Source organism: Eulemur rufifrons, chromosome 7 (assembly GCF_041146395.1).
Source record: "Eulemur rufifrons isolate Redbay chromosome 7, OSU_ERuf_1, whole genome shotgun sequence".
In the NCBI taxonomy this organism is placed as follows: domain Eukaryota; kingdom Metazoa; phylum Chordata; class Mammalia; order Primates; family Lemuridae; genus Eulemur; species Eulemur rufifrons.
Genome location: NC_090989.1, coordinates 201,090,837 through 201,110,460, shown reverse-complemented (window position 1 = coordinate 201,110,460; position 19,624 = coordinate 201,090,837). Strand labels below are relative to the sequence as shown.

The following is a 19,624-nucleotide window of genomic DNA, read 5'->3' as shown; positions in this document are numbered from 1 at the left end:
TCTTCTTGATGGTCATCAACACATACCACTGCGATTAAACGAGTTAATACACTGCAGTGAGTTTACAACGGGGCTCCATACGAGGTGCCCACAACTCTGGGTCATCGTCTTTACAAGACCGATACTAGTTCATGCCCACATTTCGGGGCCTCTCACGCTACAATTCTCAGCAAAGGCCTGGCTAGCAGTAGGAGCCCGGGAATGTCTGTGGCTGGGGACACGGGCTGGCTGGCCTGAAGGGATGGGCAGGGGCCACGTACTGTACTCGGGACGTCTCTTCCCGAGGCGCCAGCGGCTCCTCACACACCCGCCGAAGGGCCGCTATCTCAGCTTGCAAGGCGCGCACCTCAGCCAGCTGGGCGTCCATGACGCAGAACTGAAGCGAGCCGACGATGAAGCTCCGCTGTCACCTCGCGACTGCCGCGCCTAGCCCGGCGCTTCAAGTCTCGCGCGCGCGCTCCAGTGCGGACCATGCCGGAGCTCACGCGGGGGGAGACAGGAAAGCAACGCGTGAACCCCACTGGCCAGCGCGTCCAACTCCGCACTCGCACAATATCCGGGTCCTTGACGTTCCATGTCTGTCTTCAAGCAGCCCCTACACTTTCGAGAGAGCTGGTACGTTCCAACCCGAAGCCCAAGCGCTCAGCTGCCCACCCCCGCCAGCAACTTTGGAGCCACCCGGCTGTGTCACTGAAGAAGCAGTTCCGGTTGACGTGAGGGGATCGCCTCGTTATTTTTCTTCTTGTCCGTCACTTCCGCCGACCTAGTCCAGGAATCGGTGAACACATGGCGATAAGCCTCTTCAGTGGAAACTAGGGGATTTTGGTTTGGGCTCTTTGGCGGTCGTTGAGGGGAAGGTGGCGGAGGCATCACGGTAGGCCGGAGAACGGGAAACGAAATAAAGAGCCCTCAGGAACTGAATGTGGTAGCGGAACCTTAGGAGGCTGGGTTGGAAATCGAGTAGGAAGGAAGAGAAGAATACTCCTGTTGGGACATGTGACAGCAAGTTAGGGGCTGCTGCACTGCTGGCTGCGGGTCACGACGTGGTGAGGAGTGAGCTTGGAGCCTGCGAAGTGACGGGGCCTCACCCTTCACTTCTTTGGGTCTTCTTGGAGGAAGAAGGCTGGGATGGAGAGGTTGGGGGCGGAGGCTACCAGGAAGAGGTAGACGTAGCTTTGCCCAGAATACTTCTGGGTGCTGTTTTTAGGTCTCACTTGGAAGGAGTGTCTCAGCTCTTGCTGATGGGCAGGGTGGGAGCTGAGCGCCTGTGGGATGTTAAATGAGATGAAAGATCTTATGATTGTCCTCAGTATGTCTGGAAAAATTTTCTTGGGTCTGCTGTAATCCAACAATTTGCGTAATATAGTGTTAAGTATTCCAAGTTCTGAATTTAGATCTGGATTATAATCCTGGCTTCATCACTAATTTTGGGTATGGTATTAGGACGGTGACTTAACCTCGTCTGCTCATCTGAGACATAGGATACATGCAAACTACTTTGTACAATGTAGGCATATAGTAAAAACACAAATCTGCATTCACTGTAATTTTAGTTTGCTCTTTTTGTGCCTGAATAGCATTTTGCAGATACTTTTATTGTGACATAATATTGTAATCGCAGCATTTATTTACTTGTGAGGAGCTCCAGGATGGAGACCTTTTTATCCTTTAGTGCAGTGGTCCCCAAACTTTTTGGCACCGGGGACTGGTTTCATGGAAGGCAGTTTTCCATGGGGTGAGGGGTGGGGACGATTTTGGGATGATTCCAGCACATTGCACTTATTGTGCAAACTTTGCTGTTAATGATAATCTATTTGCAGCCGTTCCCCAGCACTACCATCACCACCTCAGCTCCACCTCAGATCGTCAGGCATTGGATTTTCATAAGGAGCACGGAACCAAGATCCTCGCATGTGCAGTTTACAGTGGGTTTCATGTTCTTCTGAGAATCTAATACTACCTCTGATCTGACAGGAAGTGGAGCTTATACAGTGATGCAAGCAATAGGGAGCTGCTGTAAATACATATGCAGCTTCCCTGACTGCCGGCTCACCTTGTGCCTGGGGATCGAGGACTGCAGCTTTAGTGTAATACCTGCCACATCTTATTTCTGCAAATGTTTGCTGAAGTCAATAAGTGAACATACGAATGAATGAAGGAAAAACACCTAACAACATGAATAAGTAAATAAGAAGGTATAGGGTGTAATATTGTGGCCATTTTTAGAGGGAAAGCTTCTGCCTGTACGTGGTCTTTATGAGTGTGAGGGTGGTTCCCAAGTGCTTCATAGAGAATGTCGTTGTAGGGCTTGAGCAGAAAATCTCTAGGGATAAAACTTGGAAGCAATACAATACCAGGTGAAACACAAGTCCAGGTGACCAATTTAGCACAGAAGGTTTAGAGGAAAGAGTTGTTTGTTAGATTTGAGAAGAACTAAGGGAAAGAACTCTTCTCTGAATACAAGAAATTGCTCTTCCCACTAGAATACACTGAGTATATGCCCAGCCTTCATGAAAGCCAACAGAGAAACAAAGCGCCTTTTTGTGGGTGGCCTTGGCACGGCCATTTCTGAAACAGACCTACAAAATCAGTTCAGCAGATTTGGAGAAGTTTCTAATGTGGAGATCATCACACGGAAAGATGACCAAGGTAAATTTATAGTCCTTCCCTGGGTAAAAGCAGATGTATCTCAGGTCGTGTTATAAAATAAAGCAACCTCAGAGATGAATATTAGCTGTGAACACCAAGTGTGATGTGATGCCCTGGAGGTGTTACATATGATTCAGAACTTGACCAGAATTAGTTTCTGAAATCAGAAAAATTCTAGATTGCAAAACATCTGATTTCAGAAACATATAACTTACCATTTTCACAGCTGACATTCTGACATTAAGTGTCCTGATAAAATAGAGTATCACTAGCATACAATCAAGATGTTTCCTTAACTGACTAATTGACATTTTTTCTTATTGACTTTTTTGGAATATTTTGATAATCATACTTAAAAAATGCAACTTTTGTGTCCAGTCAAAAATAAAGTTTTTCTTTCAAGTCTGGGTGCAGTGGCTCATGCCTATAATCATAGCCCTCTGGGGGGTGGCAGTGAGAGGATTGCTTGAACTCAGGAGTTTGAGACCAGCCTGAGCAAGAGCAAGACCCCGTCTCTACTGAAAATAGAAAAATTAACTGGCCATTGTGGCTCAGGCCTGTAGTCCCCGCTACTGGAGAGGCCGAGGCAGGAGGATCGCTTGAGCCCAGGAGTTTTAGGTTGCAGTGAACTAATATGACGCCATTGTACTCTACCCAGGGCGACAGAGTAAGACTCTGTCTCAAAAATAATAATAATAATTTTCTTTCAAAGAATAAATTTTCAAAAACTAAATTTTTTTAATTTAGAAACTTAATCATTTTTACATTGTTCCTAGATGAAAATTTAAATAAATTTCCTTTTCTTTTTTTTTTAGGAAACCCACAGAAAATCTTTGCATATATCAACATCAAAGTAGCAGAAGCAGACCTGAAAAAATGTAAGATAGCCATAAACTTTCTCAAGTATTTGCCAGTTTGTGTCACTGTGTCACTTGGAATAACTTTGGTTCCAAATCTAAACCTCAACAGCACTTTTCAGTCATCTGGTGGGACAACCATGATCAAGAGAATTCTGGTATCTTACAACTCTGCAGGTTTAGGTCCATCCCATTTGACATCAGAAGACAAATGGCAGCACATGGCTATTGGGTTTTTTAAAAACTGCTATTCTCAAATATTTTGGAGGAGGGACCAAACTTTCACAGAAACTGCTGGATACACATATCCACTGCATATTATGCCACACTCTTCCTCCTCCATCTGCTCATTTCTTGGGCAGCTAATCCTTATCATTAAGTACTGTAAGAAGAGGGCTTTAGAATATGCCCTTGTAGGCCGGGCACAGTGGCGAGGCGGGAGGATCACTCAAGGTCAGGAGTTCAAGACCAGCCTGAGCAAGAGCGAGACCCCCGTCTCTACTAAAAAAATAGAAAGAAATTAACTGGACAACTAAAAATAAGTAGAAAAACTTAGCTGGGCATGGTGCATGCCTGTAGTCCCAGATACTCAGGAGGCTGAGGCAGGAGGATCACTTGAGCCCAGGAGTTTGAGGTTGCTATGACCTAGGCCAACGTCACAGTACTCTAGCCCGGGCAACAGAGTGAGACTCTGTCTCCAAAAAAAAAAAAAAATAAGAATATACCCTTGTAAGACCATGTCCTTGAAATTGTGAAATTGCTTGTCTGTAAGTTTAGTAAAGCCAAGGGCAAACAGTGGCCTTCAATGAAGAAAGAAGGGGAGATAATCCATATTGCCACTGATGCAGCAATGTATTCTAGTTACTTGGAGGCTGAAAAGTCAAAAGACATTGAAAGATAAGTAAAGGGAACATGGTAATAGACAAAGAAGACCATCAGTCTTTTAAAATTTCATTTGCAAGAAGATTGCTTTATTGTTCAGTGAGGAAATATATGTGACAAATATGAAGTTGTGGTTAAGAACACATAGCTAGGACCGGGCGCGGTGGCTCACGCCTGTAATCCTAGCACTCTGGGAGGCCAAGGTGGGTAGATCGCCCAAAGGCAGGAGTTCGAGACCAGCCTGAGCAAGAGCGAGACACTGTCTCTACTAAAAATAGAAAGAAATTATTTGGACAGCTAAAAATATATATAGAAAAAATTAGCCGGGCATGGTGGCGCATGCCTCTAGTCCCAGCTACTTGGGAGGCTGAGGCAGAAGGATTGTTTGAGCCCAGGAGTTTGAGGTTGCTGTGAGCTGGGCAGACCCCACGGCACTCTAGCCCGGGCGACAGAGTGAGATTCTGTCTAAAAGAAAACCACATAGCTAGGCTATGTAACCTGTGGGAAGTTATTTAAACTTCTAAACCCCAATTTTGCTTATGTGATGAATGACAGAATATAGTGCTTTCCTCATAATATTACTGTAAGAATTAAATGATACATTTGTACTAGTGTAGTGCCTACCCCCTGGAAAATTCTGTTAGTGGTTATTAAGGAAACAGATACGCAGAAAAATCAACTGTTGGGCATAGCAATTCAAACACAGTTCATTCATTTGCAAGTTATACAGTAATTAGCATGAGGTGATAAATAAAAGTAAGGTGCTACAGGCCAGGCACAGTGGCTTATGTAGTTAATCCTAGCACTTTGGGAGTCTGAGACAGGAGGACCACTTGAGGCCAGGAGTTCAAACTACCCTGGGCAACATAGCAAGACCCTGTCTCTACAAAAATTTTTTAAAAAAGAAAAAAAACAGGTGGACATTGAGTTCCCATTCCAGCAAGCAGCTATAGCTAAAAAAAAAAAAAAAAAAAAATGCTACAGGATTCTAAAGTGTTCTCTGATTTAACCTGAAAAGATTACATTAATGTTTCCTTGTTAAGTATGGGAAATAAGAATGAAATATCAAATAAATGTCAGTTATTTAGAGGTTTCTGATGGTTTATAAACAAATTGCAAGTTTTGCTTTACAGTTTACACATTTTGCCTCATTCTAACGTACTAACACTATGAGATAGGAAGTATAAGAACCCTTTTGGTAAGTGGTCAAGATGAGACAGAGCCTAGGTCCCTTCTCTCCAGGCCTCATTTTCTTTCTTCCACTTCCTCTGTGTCTCTTTGTGATAAACAAGTCTAGTTTTCTTGGTACTAAATAATTATAAAAAGTGCATGCTAAAATATATTTTTGCTTTGCCATGTACTTGGGTAATAATTCTTTACCTTATAGGTATGTCTGTTTTAAACAAAACAAAATGGAAAGGTGGAACATTACAAATTCAACTAGCAAAAGAAAGCTTTTTGCACAGGTAGGTTTTGCTCCATGTGAATTTAAACCCCATTTTTATCTTGAAAATGGTTTTATATATTCACTTAATTTATTTGAAATTATCAGGTAATATATTATTACATTCTTAGCAATTCAAGCATAACAAGTAGAGCTAAATACATCTCAACTCTGAATCCCCTAATGAAAAAGGTATTTAGGGCATTTACATATGTATATATTAACCTATAAAAGTATATCTATGTATTTATTTTCTCTTTTTTAGCACAATCTTTTGTGGCGATGTATATTTTCCCCCTTCTTTATAACAGCTGTTAGTACTGTTTCAGAAAATGGCTATACCACATTATAGCTTGTCCCTCCCCTCTGATGGACATTTATTGTGTTTTCATTTTTCCTAATCTTAGATGCTCATTGACCACGTCTTCTGCATTTGTGCAAGTGTTTTTCTAGGATTTTCATGTCAAAAAAAGGAGTTAACTGGGCACAGTGGCTCACACCTATAATCCTAGCACTCTGGGAGACTGAGGCAGGGGGATTGCTTTGAGCTCAGGAGTTTGAGACCAGCCTGAGCAAGAGCAAGACCCCGTCTCTACTAAAAATAGAAAGAAATTATATGGACAGCTAAAAATATATATATATATATATATATAAATTAGCCGGGCATGGTGGCACATGCCTGTAGTCCCAGCTACTTGGAAGGCTGAGGCAGGAGGATTGCTTGAGCCCAGGATTTTGAGGTTGCTGTGAGTTAGGCTGATGCCACGGCACTCTAGTCCGGACAACAGAGTGAGACTGTCTCAAAAAAAAGAAAATAAAAAAATAAAAACAAAACTGTGTAAAACCATTAGAGCTTTTAAAATCCTAAAAATATTATCAGGGAGAAAAAATATTAGTTTGGCAGCTTTCAAAATCGGAGAGAATCTAAGAATATGCAGTTGATGAGATTGTTCTAAACCAACGAAATGTCCCAAGAGCATACAGATTAAAACAAGTGGCAGGCCGCCTACTGGAGGCATGTTTTAGGGGACTTGTCTTGTGTAAAAGATGAGCATTTGATTTTGTTCTTCAGTTGGAGGCCTCTGACTGAACAGGGTGGTCGTGTACCATTCATTCAGTAGTACTTGAGTGCTTATTGTGTGCAGGCACTGGGGCCCCATGCCGAGCAGTGTGCACCCATGATGCAGCTGCCTTGGAGTACCTGTGTCAATGCACATGAGGAGCATGAATATCATGGCCATTCTGGGAGGTGGAACATAAAGAAGACAGATCAGAGGCAGTGAGGCCAGTGAGGCCTGGTCAGTGCAGTTGTCCAGTTCTGAGTAAGGTGGGGATGATTTGCATTGGAGGGTTGACATGGCATCTTCTTCATTAGGAAGGTAGAAATAGTCAAGACTTACCAAATTGGGCTCTGAAAGCCACCTCTTCCTCATGTAGGAGAATGAAAGGAGAAAGGATACATAAAATTCCAAAATACATAAGTTGAAAGGGGAAAATTGATAGAGCTTGTGATCCATGGTCTCTGTCTTCCAGGAAGGGGAGCTGGGACATCTGCTGGAGCATAGCACAGGCGTGGGTGTGGATGTTAGGGCTTACGGAACCTGACTGGAGTGGGCAGACCAGGAGAGAAATTTTGGTGCTCTAGTTTAACAGCCCTGACAAAAAAGCCCCTTCATCCTGTCCAGCCCTATACTGCTCAGTTGCTGGCAGTAGAGGCCTGGTCAGTAAATTATGATAATTTTGTATAATGGCATGTTGTACAGCAATTACAGTGATGTTTTCAAAGAATATGTGATGATAAGTTGATACATGAAGGGTACCCAACTGTACTTAGAGTATGATCTGGATTACATTTTAAAATGTATATATTTGCATATAGAATGGAGGTGAAGTAAGCAGACAATGTTAACAATAGGATATGGGATAGGGGATATGTTTTGTTTTCTTCATGTTCCCATATTTTTCAATATTCTACAAAGAAAACATATTACTTGTGTGTTCTGAAAATTATATAAGCTCTTATACTATTGACAAAGTGTTTTGTTTTATTTGGGTTTTTAAAATTATAAAGTTATTTACTTTATAAATAACTATAGTGCTCATTTAGGGTCACCTGAAGGGAAATAACCATTTTACATGATTGATTACTTTAACTCTTTTATTAATATTTTCTCTTTAATGCAGATTGGCCCAAGAGAGAGAAGAAGCAAAAGCAAAAAGAGAAAAATCAACAACAGGCAACAGCAACTTGTTAGAAAAGATGGAAGGCGTGAATTTCCATATGAAAGCTGTGCCAGGGACAGAAGTGCCAGGACACAAGGTGAGTCTCTGTAGCCAGAGCCAACCCAAAAGCTGACGTCTGAGACTACGTAATCACACCTGTCACATCTAAAGCCAGGTACTTTTTTTCCCTTGCTTTGAAGCAGATAACGTAGATAGTGCTTTATGATTTTCAGGTGTGTTTACAACTTCTGAGTAAGGATAGTTCTGCACCGTTTTATAGAAAGAGAAATCAAAACCCAGGCCAAGGTGAGCATATAAGGGACATAGGTAGTAAGGAGTACAGGCAAGTCCGAAGTTTGCCTTTTTAATGGCTACTGTTTTTTGTGTAGCATCCTACACTGCTTACTTGGGTTGATAGCTGTTCCAAGTTTCCTTTTTTTAATTTTCCTCTCACAGTTTTTCTCTTTGAGAACTCTTGTTTCATTGTCAGAAAACTAAATCCAACAGGAATTATAGCCCACCATGAGTTCATAGCCCACTGTTGAGTTCAATTTTTAAAAATTATATTTCTATAATGTTGTTATTTTAATCTTTTCCCTTTGTGACATCTAGTAAATAAATTCTTTTTTTTTCTTTTAGAATTGGGTTGTGAGTAAATTTGGAAGAGTCTTACCTGTTCTGCATCTCAAGAATCAACATAAACGTAAAATATCCTTTATGATCGGCCTCTTAGAGTAAGTGTTATTTGCTAGTGATGGATAATGGCAAAATACCTTTAGCATTTCACAGTCTCTATCAGTAAATCTTGAGGTATTTATTAAGCAGTGTGTTATCTTCCCAATTTCTAAGCAGGGTATTTACCAACATATGTGAAACACTTAGAGAAATAATGAGAGAGTGGAGCGAGGTTTTATACAAGTAAGAAATTCAGGGGATGGGTAAAATCACACATAACGGGCACAATATACACTGTCTGGGTGATGGGCACACTTATACTTTGACTCAGCCTGTACAAAAGCAATCCATGTAACCGAAACATTTGTACCCCCATAATATTCTGAAATAAAAAATTTTTTTAAAAATGGGAGAAAAAAAAGAAATTCAAATGCTGAGTGCCTAAGAAGCAGTTTTGCTTATTAATTTATTCATTGTCTTGATGCACTTGGATTCAAAGCCATTGCTAAAGGAGCTAAAATGGGGTGAAAGAACAAGGGGCCATCCTTAAAGAAACTTCTAGAAGAACTGAGTTGTGTTTTAAAATAATAGAAAAATGAAAAGAAGTAGTCCTGGAAGGAGGAAAATTGTAAATAAAAATATGTAGATAGGCAAGAGAATGGTGGGTTAAAAAAATAGTATGGAACCCAGAGAGAGCAAGTTCTGATGCCCATTCAATGAGGTCAGATTGTCTAAGATCTTGAAAACATGGTGTCATAGACTTCTGAGCAGAAGCCTCTCTTGGTATACCCTTTAGCTCTTAACCCTGTGTTTCAGTCTGGGAAGCAGAAACAGTTCAGTTATGTCAAACAGAGGGCATATAATACATGAAATTGGTTTAAACCAGTGCTGGAGGAGCCAAAAGCTGATCGTCAGGTTGCCCAGTCATTGAGAACTGCAGTAAACCACTCCTACCCTTGGGGATAGAGAAGCAAAAAGATACGTCCTTAGAGCTCATGGCTACTGTGTCACTGAGGCCGCTGCCTGAATTGAGGTCCCAGTAGCACTGGCCATAGGTACCAATTCTGCCCTCCCTGATAGTGCCACAAAGTCAGGAAGTATTGATTTTTTCCTCTCCATCTTCTGGCTTCCCACCATAGGCTGACACTGACAGCAAGGGGTAGATGTTAAAAGGTAGTAGAGATAATAGACACTTTTTGACACACCTCACATATAATTGGCTTGCATTAAGTAGTTAATAAATGAACAAAGGAACATTAAAAGAACAATAGCTTAAATACTACTTGCCTATTCATATGTTTTAGGGATTCAGCAAATGGCAGTTATCATTACAACACATTGACATTAAGTAGAATCTTTCTGGATAATGTCAACAACAAAACAGCCCTGGTAAAGAATTATTAGCTTTCTAATAAAGTCCTAAAAAAATGTATTGCAGGCCAGGTGTGGTGGCTCACACTTGTAATCCTAGCACTTTGGGAGGCTGAGGTGAGAGGATCACTTAAGCCCAGGAATTTGAGGCTAGCCTGAGCAACATAGCGAGACCCCATCTCTATAAAATTTTTTAAAAAAATTAGCCAGGCATGGTGGTATGCGCCTATAGTCCCAGCTACTCAGGGGACTGAGGCTGGAGGATCGCTTGAGCCCAAGAGCTTAAGGTTGCAGTGAGCTGTGACATCACTGCACTCTAGCCCAGGTGACAGAGCAAGACCTTGTCTCAAAAAAAAAAAAAAAAAAACAAAAACAAAAACAAACAACTGCATTGCAGAAAGTGAATTCATGTGAAATGGATGTCATTGAGCTAGGAGAATCAGGGCTAGGATGAATAAGTACTGAGAAGAGAGGAATGGCCAAAAGAGTTTGAGAATAAAGGACATCTAACCATGCCCTTCTGAGTTCCCCTAAACCCAGAACTCTGTCTACTAGGTATACAGTCCTGGGCTGTATACTTAGAATATAATCTGAACAGGTTTGCTATAATATCTACATATGGTCCACGTATTTTCTGGCCAGCTAATAGTGGTGGTACTTGGTTTTAACTTGGGAAATGTAATTAAAAGCTCAATTTCTTAGACTCTGAAAGGTCACCTAGTGAAGTTCTCATTTTGTTTGATAGGAAACTGAAGGTAAGTGAAGATAAATGACTTGCTCGAGATTAAACAGTATTCTTTGTTTCACCCGATTGATAGGTTTTCATAAAACTATTTTTGTTCCTTGACTTTGGGTAACATCATAAAATATGATCCATCAAAATACTGCCACAACCTAAAGAAGATAGGGGAGGATTTCCCGAATACCATTCCTATATCCAGCCTCACTTGGGAATTAGAAGGAGGCAATGACCCTATAAGTAAAAAACGGCGAGGAGAGTTCTCTGACTTTCGTGGCCCATCTACGAAGATGATAAAAGTGCCGAAGGACAAAGGTTCCACTGGGTCTCTAGCCATGAATCCAAGGTCCAGTTGGGTGATGGAGAGTCCATACTTAACACAGCAACAAGCTGCACGAAAAAGACCTTGTGATTCCATTACTCCTAATAAACCACCCCTTGAACTTGGTTCTGATACTCAAAAATTTAATAATGTCCTTTTTCAGACATCTGGCTTGGAAACTGCCAGGAAGAGAAATAGCATTTCTGATGATGATACTGATTCTGAAGATGAATTAAAAGCGCTGATTACAAAAGAGGAAAATTTACGGAGAACTACGTGGCCCTCAATAAATGAATCTGAAGATGATCCCTTTGAAGTTGTAAGGGATGACTTCAAATCAGATGTTCAAAAACTTCATTTAACAGGTTTAGATGTCAAAAATAATGTCTCTTGCCATGTTAATGATAATGATATTATGGGAAATGACTGTGAATATGATTCAGGAGATACAGATGAAATCACTGCAATGAAAAAAAATGTCGATAAGATCAAAAAGAGTACAGAATTTTCACAAATGGAAAAATCTACATACAAGAAAACTTATTTCAAAAATAGAGAAAACTCTGAGCTTTCTGGTCATTATATCAAAGTACAAAAAAGAAAAAAGAATGTAAAGTCAGCCCTTATTCATGGGGTGAAACCTCTTAATTGTAAATCTCCATCTGACTCCAGTAGCAGTGAAGATGCTGGTTCTACATCAGAATTAGCTGAGTCTGAAGAAGACAAGGAGTATAATGCCATCATGAAAAACTGTGTCCGTGTGAATCTCACTTTAGCTGATTTGGAACAATTGGCTGGCAGTGATCCGAAAGTTCAGAATGAAGGTACCAAGACTGATAGCCTAGAGTCCACCACCCACTGCAAGTTTGACAGAGTTTCCAAGAGCCCCAAGACTCCTAATAGCTTCCACAGAGGACAACAGTGTATTCATCCTGAGGAAATTGTGGCTTCCCTTTTAGAAGGAGAGAACACCTGTGGTAAACAGACAGCAAAGGAAAACAACTTAAAACCAAAATTTCAGGCTTTCAAGGGAATAGGCAGTCTCTATGGAAAGGAGTCAATGAAAAAATCCTTGAAAGGGAGTGTTGCACCTAACAATATAAATGAAGATCAGAATTCCTTGAAATATGAGGATCCCAGTAGCATTTCCATGGAAAATGGTTCCCCACATGTTAACGGCTCATCAAATGAACTGACTCCATGCCAACATGCAGAGAGGGCAAATGGCCCAAACCATACTCAGCCTCAAAAAAGACAGTCCACTTTTGAGAGTCCAGATCGCAAGGTGGTGTCCTCCAGCAGTTCAGAAAAGGGAAGTAGGAATCCTATTTCTAGTCTGTTGCCATTAAAAGGTAAGAAATCCTTAAGGTTAAGTGCAAAGACTCACAAGATAGGCTTTGACAAAGATAGTTGCTGTGGTACCACAACGACAAAAGTTTCAGAGGACGAAAGGTCGGATTCAAACAGCCTCACATCTCTTAATAAATCACCAAAGGTCCCTTCCAGGAAGGACACTCAGGAAAGCAAAACTGACTTCTTACTTTCTATTAGTAACTCTTCAGATGTGAGTGCTAAGGATAAGCATGCTGAAGACAACCAGAAGCGTTTGGCAGCCTTGGAGGCAAGGCAAAAAGCAAAAGAAGTGCAGAAGAAGCTGGTGCATAATGCTCTGGCAAATTTGGTGAGTGTATTTTCAATCTATACATTTAACAAGAACTTCTCAAAGTACAACTATCCTTCCCCTGAAGGTAGGTCTGCCCCCTAAAAGCTGATTGTCTTAGTGTTTACCAGTTTCATGTTTTGTGTCCTTGAGTTAGAAGTGTTTTCACCCTGTGTAGTGTATCCCAAAGGAAGTGAGATTAAACTCTGTTTACTGAAAACATGTTTAATTAATTTTTTTATCTAAAATTTTCTCTATAATTCCACTTAGAAGCTGTAACTGATATAGTTTAGTAATATATCTAATGTGTCTGAATTTACATATAAATCACTTACTAAACGGTTTGTACCCTGCCAAGTCTTGCCGAGATTTACTGTGATGCACCTTTGTTCTTTCTTCCAACAGTTGTTAAGTACATCTGTACAGCAAATGCCAGATTTACAGAATGAGGATGGTGGTCCTGCCTCTTATGCAGTTATTGGCCCATGGTGTGGCAAATAGACAGTCACAGTTCATTTCCATGGGGCAGAAAGAGGGGTATGTCCCTGTGCCCTGGCAGGATGCAAGAGAAGCATCAGGCCTGTCGGGAGCTTCCTCAGCTTGAGCCGACTAGTGTGAAAGGCTAAACAGGAGTTGGTCAGGCACAGGTGAGAGGGTAGGAAGGGAGAAGAAAGCCATTCCAGGAAAAAGAAACAGTCTGTACAATAGTGAATATTTTCAATTAGTGTGACAGAAATTTATAGAGTGTGAGGTGTCAAGAAATGAGGCAAGAGCAATAAGTAGGAGTGAGTTGTCAAGAGGCTACAGAGGTTAGACTTTATTCTTAAGGCTCTGAAAAGACAGTGAAAAATTTTAAACAAGGAAACGAAGATTAGTTATGTCTTTCGGAACAGGAGTTGGTGAACTACAGCTTGCTGGCCATATAGCCCACGGCCTGTTATGTATGGTCTTCAAGTTAAAAATGGTTTTTGAATACAGGACAGAGACCATATGTGTCCTGCAAAGCCGGAATACTTATCCTGTGGCCCTTTACAGAAAAAGTTTGGTGACCTCTGTTTGGGAGAGATCCTTTAGGCCACGACAAAAACAAATTGAATGGGTCAAATCTGGAACAAGGGAGAGCCTTTGGGAAGTTGAGACCCAAAACCAAGGCAACGACAATGGGAATAGATTTAAGAGACACCAAGAAGGTTGAATTGATAGGACTTGGTGATCACTCATTAGGGAGAGAAAGAGAAGTCATAAGTTTCTGTCTTGGGCAAATAAACGGATGAGGATGGCATTCACTAGATAAGGAAAAAGGACAGGAAGTAGACCTGGCAGGGGAAGGAGATGACAGCTTTGGATATTGTTCAGTTTGAGGTTCAGTTATCATAAAAGATGTAATGCTTTTGATGACCTCTCTAGGATGGGCATCCAGAGGATAAGCCAACGCACATCATCTTCGGTTCTGACAGTGAAAGTGAAACAGAGGAGATATCTACTCAGGAGCAGAGCCATCCAGGAGAGGAAATGGTGAAAGTAAGAAGTGCAGATGTCCCTGTGGGCCTTCGTCTACTTTTGCAGATCCACTTCTGTCTATTGCATACCAAGACCTCCACACAACTGCCAATCTCAACATAAAATCTTCCTGAGAGCCTCAGTGATACCGAGGGCTCCTCAGGCCACCACACACTGAGATTACAGGGTCTTGGAGATTTTCTCCCATATGATCCTATATTTTCTACATCATCTGCAAAATGACATCAATATTAGTGAAACACTGCAGAAAGTGTTCTTGCGTGTAATAATAACTACCTCCCAAATCCAGGCTGTATTGGGGAGCCCCTGGATTAATGATCTTTGAGGCCAGTTAGATATAACTAAGGCAGGAGTTAACATCTGACACGCCATCTACTCATTCCTGGTAGATGCATCTGAGTTGTTGGTTTTTATTTCATTTTTTAATTTTAATTTTTTTTTTTTAGAAACAGGGTCTTGCTATGTTGCTCAGTCTGGTCTCCAACTCCTGGGCTCAAGCAATCTTCCTGCCTCAGCCTCCCCAAGTGCTAAGATTATAGGTGTGAGCCACTGTGCCCTGCCAGGGTTGTTGGCTTTTAAATGTGAGGGAGAAGATTACATTATGAAGGACATGCTGATTGGCTCATTTATTAATAAATGTTTCTGTTTTCTCATAGGAGTCTGTGGGTAAAGCATCTGGGAAGCTATTTGACAGCAGTGATAATGAGGAATCTGGTTCTGAAGATGACAGTAATAGGTTCAAAATTAAACCTCAGTTTGAGGGCAGAGCTGGACAGAAGGTTAGTGAAGACTGAAAACAATAAAACTTGCAAGATGTTCTTATCTTTTGACATAGTCTTTAAATATAGGTAAATGCAGGCAGACCTTGGTCCACATTTCAATGTTGGGATGTTTATTTTGGGAGCAAGCTCTCTGGGAAGGTATACTTGGTGAGTCATCTTTAGAAGCAATGTCTTGGGAACGTGGCTATCAATTGTGTATGTTCTTTGTCTATGTAGCTCATGGATTTACAGTCACACTTTGGCACCGATGAGAGATTTCGCATGGACTCTCGATTTCTGGAAAGTGACAGTGAAGAGGAACAGAAAGGTAAATGCTTCATTGTCCAAATAGTCCTGATGTCAGAGCTGGAGGACCATAAGAAATCATCTAGTGTATCTCCTTTGTTTAACACATGAAGAAATTCTGCACCCCAAGACATTGAATTTGGGAGTATATAATCAAATATTTAGTTAATATTTCTTGTTTGTACATATTAATTTATTTAGGAAAACATAATTACCTGAAGCTGCCAGAAAGGTCAGGAATAGATAGCATCCACCAAAGGTGCCATTTTCCTCCACTCATCTATGGTATGAGAAAAAGGTGAGGTTCCTACCTGCATCCCATGTCAGTTGATCGGCAGATTCTGGTTAAGTCCATGTAAGCGTTACGTCACCTGTGGCTTTCTAAAAGGAAAGGTGTTCACCTTCCTCTAGTATGCCTGATGGGTGCAGATTTTTTTTTTTTTTAAGCAGTGTATCATTGAATGCTATTCTACTTGAATTCATCCTTATTTGGATGCACCTAAGAGTAATGATGCTCTCATAAGCATCTTAATTCTACTCTTTTTTACTTTCTATAGCATTTTTCACAGCAGTTCTAAACTTTTTCTACAAGACCTTCTACTCTTATCCTTTTCAAAAGATCTTACCCCCTATGTGTAAGCCTTGAATGAGCTCCTTGATTTACTCTCCCAGCTTCAGAACTTCTGTGTCCTCGCCTGGAGCTCTGACTTGGGGGGAAAGGCGGTACATGGGCAACGTATGTAACCTGCAATTCTGTATCCCCCATAACAATAAGATGAAATAAAAAAAAAAAAAAAAAAAAGAACTTCTATGTCCTTACCTTCTTTTTTCTCTACTTCCTGAGTTATTATAATATAATCTACATCTTAATCCTCACCATTCATGCTTCCTCTTATGCCCCTTGTCACTTGCATTTTCATCCTTTCCTTTCCTTCTCCTTCCTCTTTCTATAGATGTAGTTATGTCTCGTGGATCCCAAAAAAGTCATTCCTTTAACCATGCCAGTTTTCAAGTTTCCATTCCATCTCTTTTTCAGTTCTAAATTTGAAATGAATAATTATATCTAATTCAGTAGCAGTTGGTTTTTTATTGAATATAATCTCTGATTTGATCTCCCAATTCTTTGAGGTGAATATTATCAATATTGTACATTTCAGAAAACCAAGGTTCAAAGAGGCTTATATTAAATTCTTCAGGACCTACACCAACTATGTTTCAGAGCTGACACTTGACTTTCTCACTCAAAATTCCATGTTGAAAACACAGGAATGAACAGAATCTTGGGAATAGCCTACATTTAGAAGCTACATATAGAGGTTATTAACTTCTGCCACTTTTGTCTGTCTCCTTACAACTCTTTGGGTATGTGGCCTCAAAGCTATAAACAACTTTTTCTCTAAGTGCAGTGGCATTGTCTCCCACAACACCCTCTTCAGCTGACCTATAACATTTGTCACTGTTGATCATCCTTTCTTGAAATGTTCTCGTCACTTTACCTCCCTTGCATTATAACTTCCTGGTTTTCTTCCTAATTCTTGACTCCTAATTCTGCTTTTGCCTCCAAATGTAGGTTCTTCCCAAGGTTGTATGTAAGCCCCTGTGGCTTTAGCCTTCATTTGTACTTGAGTATTTCCCAAATTTGGGTCTTGTTTGCTCCTGACTGTTCTGCTGAGCTCCTAACTGGTCTTTTTTTCAATGTCTACTAGATTTTTCCCACAGGCTTTCCTGAATTTGTGTTAAAACTCTCCAAAATTGACTATCTCTCTTTCTCTCCATAAAAAGCTCTTCCAGACCCTTTTCTCGTTGGTGGTGCTTCCGTTTGTAAGGCAATCGGGCATAAAACCTCTGTCTTTTTTTTTCTTCTTTTCCCATCTTTTGAGGCACAATGTTTTTGTATATCTGGCAAGTAAGTAGCATAGCCAGCCTACATCACCTTGAGCCCTTTCGAGCATTGTTTTCTACTTCTTACTGGGTTAAAATTGAAATCTCTGCTTTTAGAAGTCAAGAATTTTTGAATATTAGCATTTCATATGTTTCAACCTAATGCAACGTAAACTTTTGTGTACTTTCTTACTTTAATATACGTATTTGTTTTGTTTTCGACACCTGGCACACTTTCCTCCCAACTCTGGGGATATGACTTTGTCTTTCCTACCTCGTACTCTACCTGGTTTCTTTTTTTTTTTTTTTTTTTGAGACAGAGTCTCACTCTGTTGCCCAGGCTAGAGTGAGTGCCGTGGCGTTAGCCTAGCTCACAGCAACCTCAAACTCCTGAGCTCAAGGGATCCTCCTGTGTCAGCCTCCCGAGTAGCTGGAATTACAGGCATGCACCACCATGCCCGGCTAATTTTTTCTATATATATTTTTAGCTGTCCATATAATTTCTTTCTATTTTTAGTAGAGATGGGGTCTCGCTCTTGCTCAGGCTGTCTACCTGGTTTCTAAAGCATTTTTTGATCCAGTTAAACATAATCTTGACCTCCTTTGAACCTTTAGAAACCTGTGGGGCATCTCTGTAGAAAACTTAAATAAGAATTTTATTCTAGTTTCTATTTGTTGGTTATTTATATCGAGTAATAAGTTGAAAGGATCATAAAGGCTTAAAGTTCTTTTGTATTTCTATAATCCAACCTAGCTGTTTAACTTTGTTCTCTGATATTTGTCTGTTTGTAGTAGTTAAGCATAGCAGCTTATAGAATTCCATGATGCTATGTGTGTGTAGGGCATATGGCTTTTTCCTGCAATACTTGTTACTGAATCAAAGACTGAAGCAACTCTCTACTACTACTATATTAAGTCAGTAAAATTACTACTTTTCACTTTATCATTTTTAGATTTACGTGTAATTTAGACTATTATGTTTTTGGAATGTTAAAAAACCAGTCTGTGACCACTTTAGTTTTATAATTATTAGTATCTTGCTGTATTACATTTGCCAATATTTATCTTAAAAATTTTGGACTTGCCACTGAAAGCTATTAATTCCAGACTCATTTTTATCATTAGAAATAGAAGTCAGACTTTTTGCTTGCTGGTCATACAAACTTTCTGGGTTTGCTGTAGCATAAGAGTCTTGGGATAGAGAGGTTAGTGAAATGAGGTTAAATTTTCTTTTTCCTATCCTAATGGACTTTGTACATGTTTAGGTGCTTGGTAAAGTATTTGATGATTGAGATTTCTCAAGCTATGTTTGCCGAGAGATTACTAATTATCCTTTTCTCTCAGAGGTAAATGAATCTGTTGAAGAAGAAGAGCTTGCTGAAGAAAAAAAGAAAGCCCTGAGTGTTGTGCAAAGTGTTTTGCACATCAACTTAAGAAATTCTACAAGCAAAGGATCAGTACCTGCTAAGAAATTTAAGTATGGTTTATGTTCCTTCCCATTCTACTGTATTTTGCTTTGCCATAAATGCCTTCTTGAACTCAGCTTAAAACTAGGCCATTTTTAGCTTCCTAGAGAGGGCAATTAGCAATAAGTATCAACCAGACCCTTAAAAATATACTTAACTTTGACCTAGTGATTCACTTCAAGAAACTAATCTTAAATCATTTCTGTATTTATATACTTAGATCTTGGTGGCATTGCTTCCATTAGTGAAACAATTGGAAAACATTATGAATATTAACTGTAAAACTATTAAGCTATATAAATGTCACTATTAAGGAAAATTTCAAACATATGTAATTTAGAGAGATTAGTGTAATGAAACCCTGTACACCATTACTCAGCTTCTACAGTCACCAACACGTCACCAGTTTTCTGTACCTTTATTTGACACCTGCTTTACCTACTGAAATATTTTATGCAAATCCCAGATAGTTATCATTTTATCTGTATTTTAATATGTTTAATTTTTAAGGTTAAAAATATTCAGAGAATCTCAAAAGCAGGCAATTTAATATATTATTTCTAATAAGATCTGTTCTTTGATGTTGTTTAGCTTTATCTTGCCAAAAATTAGAATCTTTCCAGTATTGAATTATAATTTGCTATTCATTTTTTGCATTAGTGTTCTTCGAACCAACTTGCACTCCTTTTTTTACACAGGGACATTATACGTTATGATCCAACGAGGCATGACCATGCCACTTATGAAAGAAAAAAAGATGATCAGCCAAAAGATAGGTAATTAAAGCTACTTCTTTTAGCAATAGGATCATATGAATTAATCTCATTTCAGACAGTAAGAAAACTAGGTAGTAACCAATATCCTAAC

At 39.9% G+C, this 19,624-nt stretch overlaps 2 protein-coding genes across 2 annotated transcripts in view; one reads left to right on the top strand and one right to left on the bottom strand.

Annotated features, from left to right (window-relative positions):
- The window catches only part of CENPP (centromere protein P), a 247,032-nt gene extending 246,665 nt beyond the window's left edge, over window positions 1-367 (bottom strand). The window contains exon 1 of the mRNA XM_069476278.1: window positions 261-367. Within this exon, the coding sequence (XP_069332379.1) occupies window positions 261-367 (107 nt within the window). The remainder of the gene's footprint in view (window positions 1-260) is intronic.
- Window positions 368-780: 413 nt separating this feature from the next.
- NOL8 (nucleolar protein 8) overlaps window positions 781-19,624 on the top strand; it is a 28,471-nt gene continuing 9,627 nt past the window's right edge. Inside the window, exons 1-13 of the mRNA XM_069474014.1 lie at window positions 781-1,046; window positions 1,821-1,925; window positions 2,484-2,649; window positions 3,465-3,527; window positions 5,776-5,854; window positions 8,017-8,152; window positions 8,695-8,763; window positions 10,960-12,843; window positions 14,230-14,343; window positions 15,000-15,122; window positions 15,342-15,432; window positions 18,636-18,768; window positions 19,456-19,533. Of these exons, the coding sequence (XP_069330115.1) occupies window positions 2,511-2,649; window positions 3,465-3,527; window positions 5,776-5,854; window positions 8,017-8,152; window positions 8,695-8,763; window positions 10,960-12,843; window positions 14,230-14,343; window positions 15,000-15,122; window positions 15,342-15,432; window positions 18,636-18,768; window positions 19,456-19,533 (2,909 nt within the window). The 5' untranslated portion in view covers window positions 781-1,046; window positions 1,821-1,925; window positions 2,484-2,510. The remainder of the gene's footprint in view (window positions 1,047-1,820; window positions 1,926-2,483; window positions 2,650-3,464; window positions 3,528-5,775; window positions 5,855-8,016; window positions 8,153-8,694; window positions 8,764-10,959; window positions 12,844-14,229; window positions 14,344-14,999; window positions 15,123-15,341; window positions 15,433-18,635; window positions 18,769-19,455; window positions 19,534-19,624) is intronic.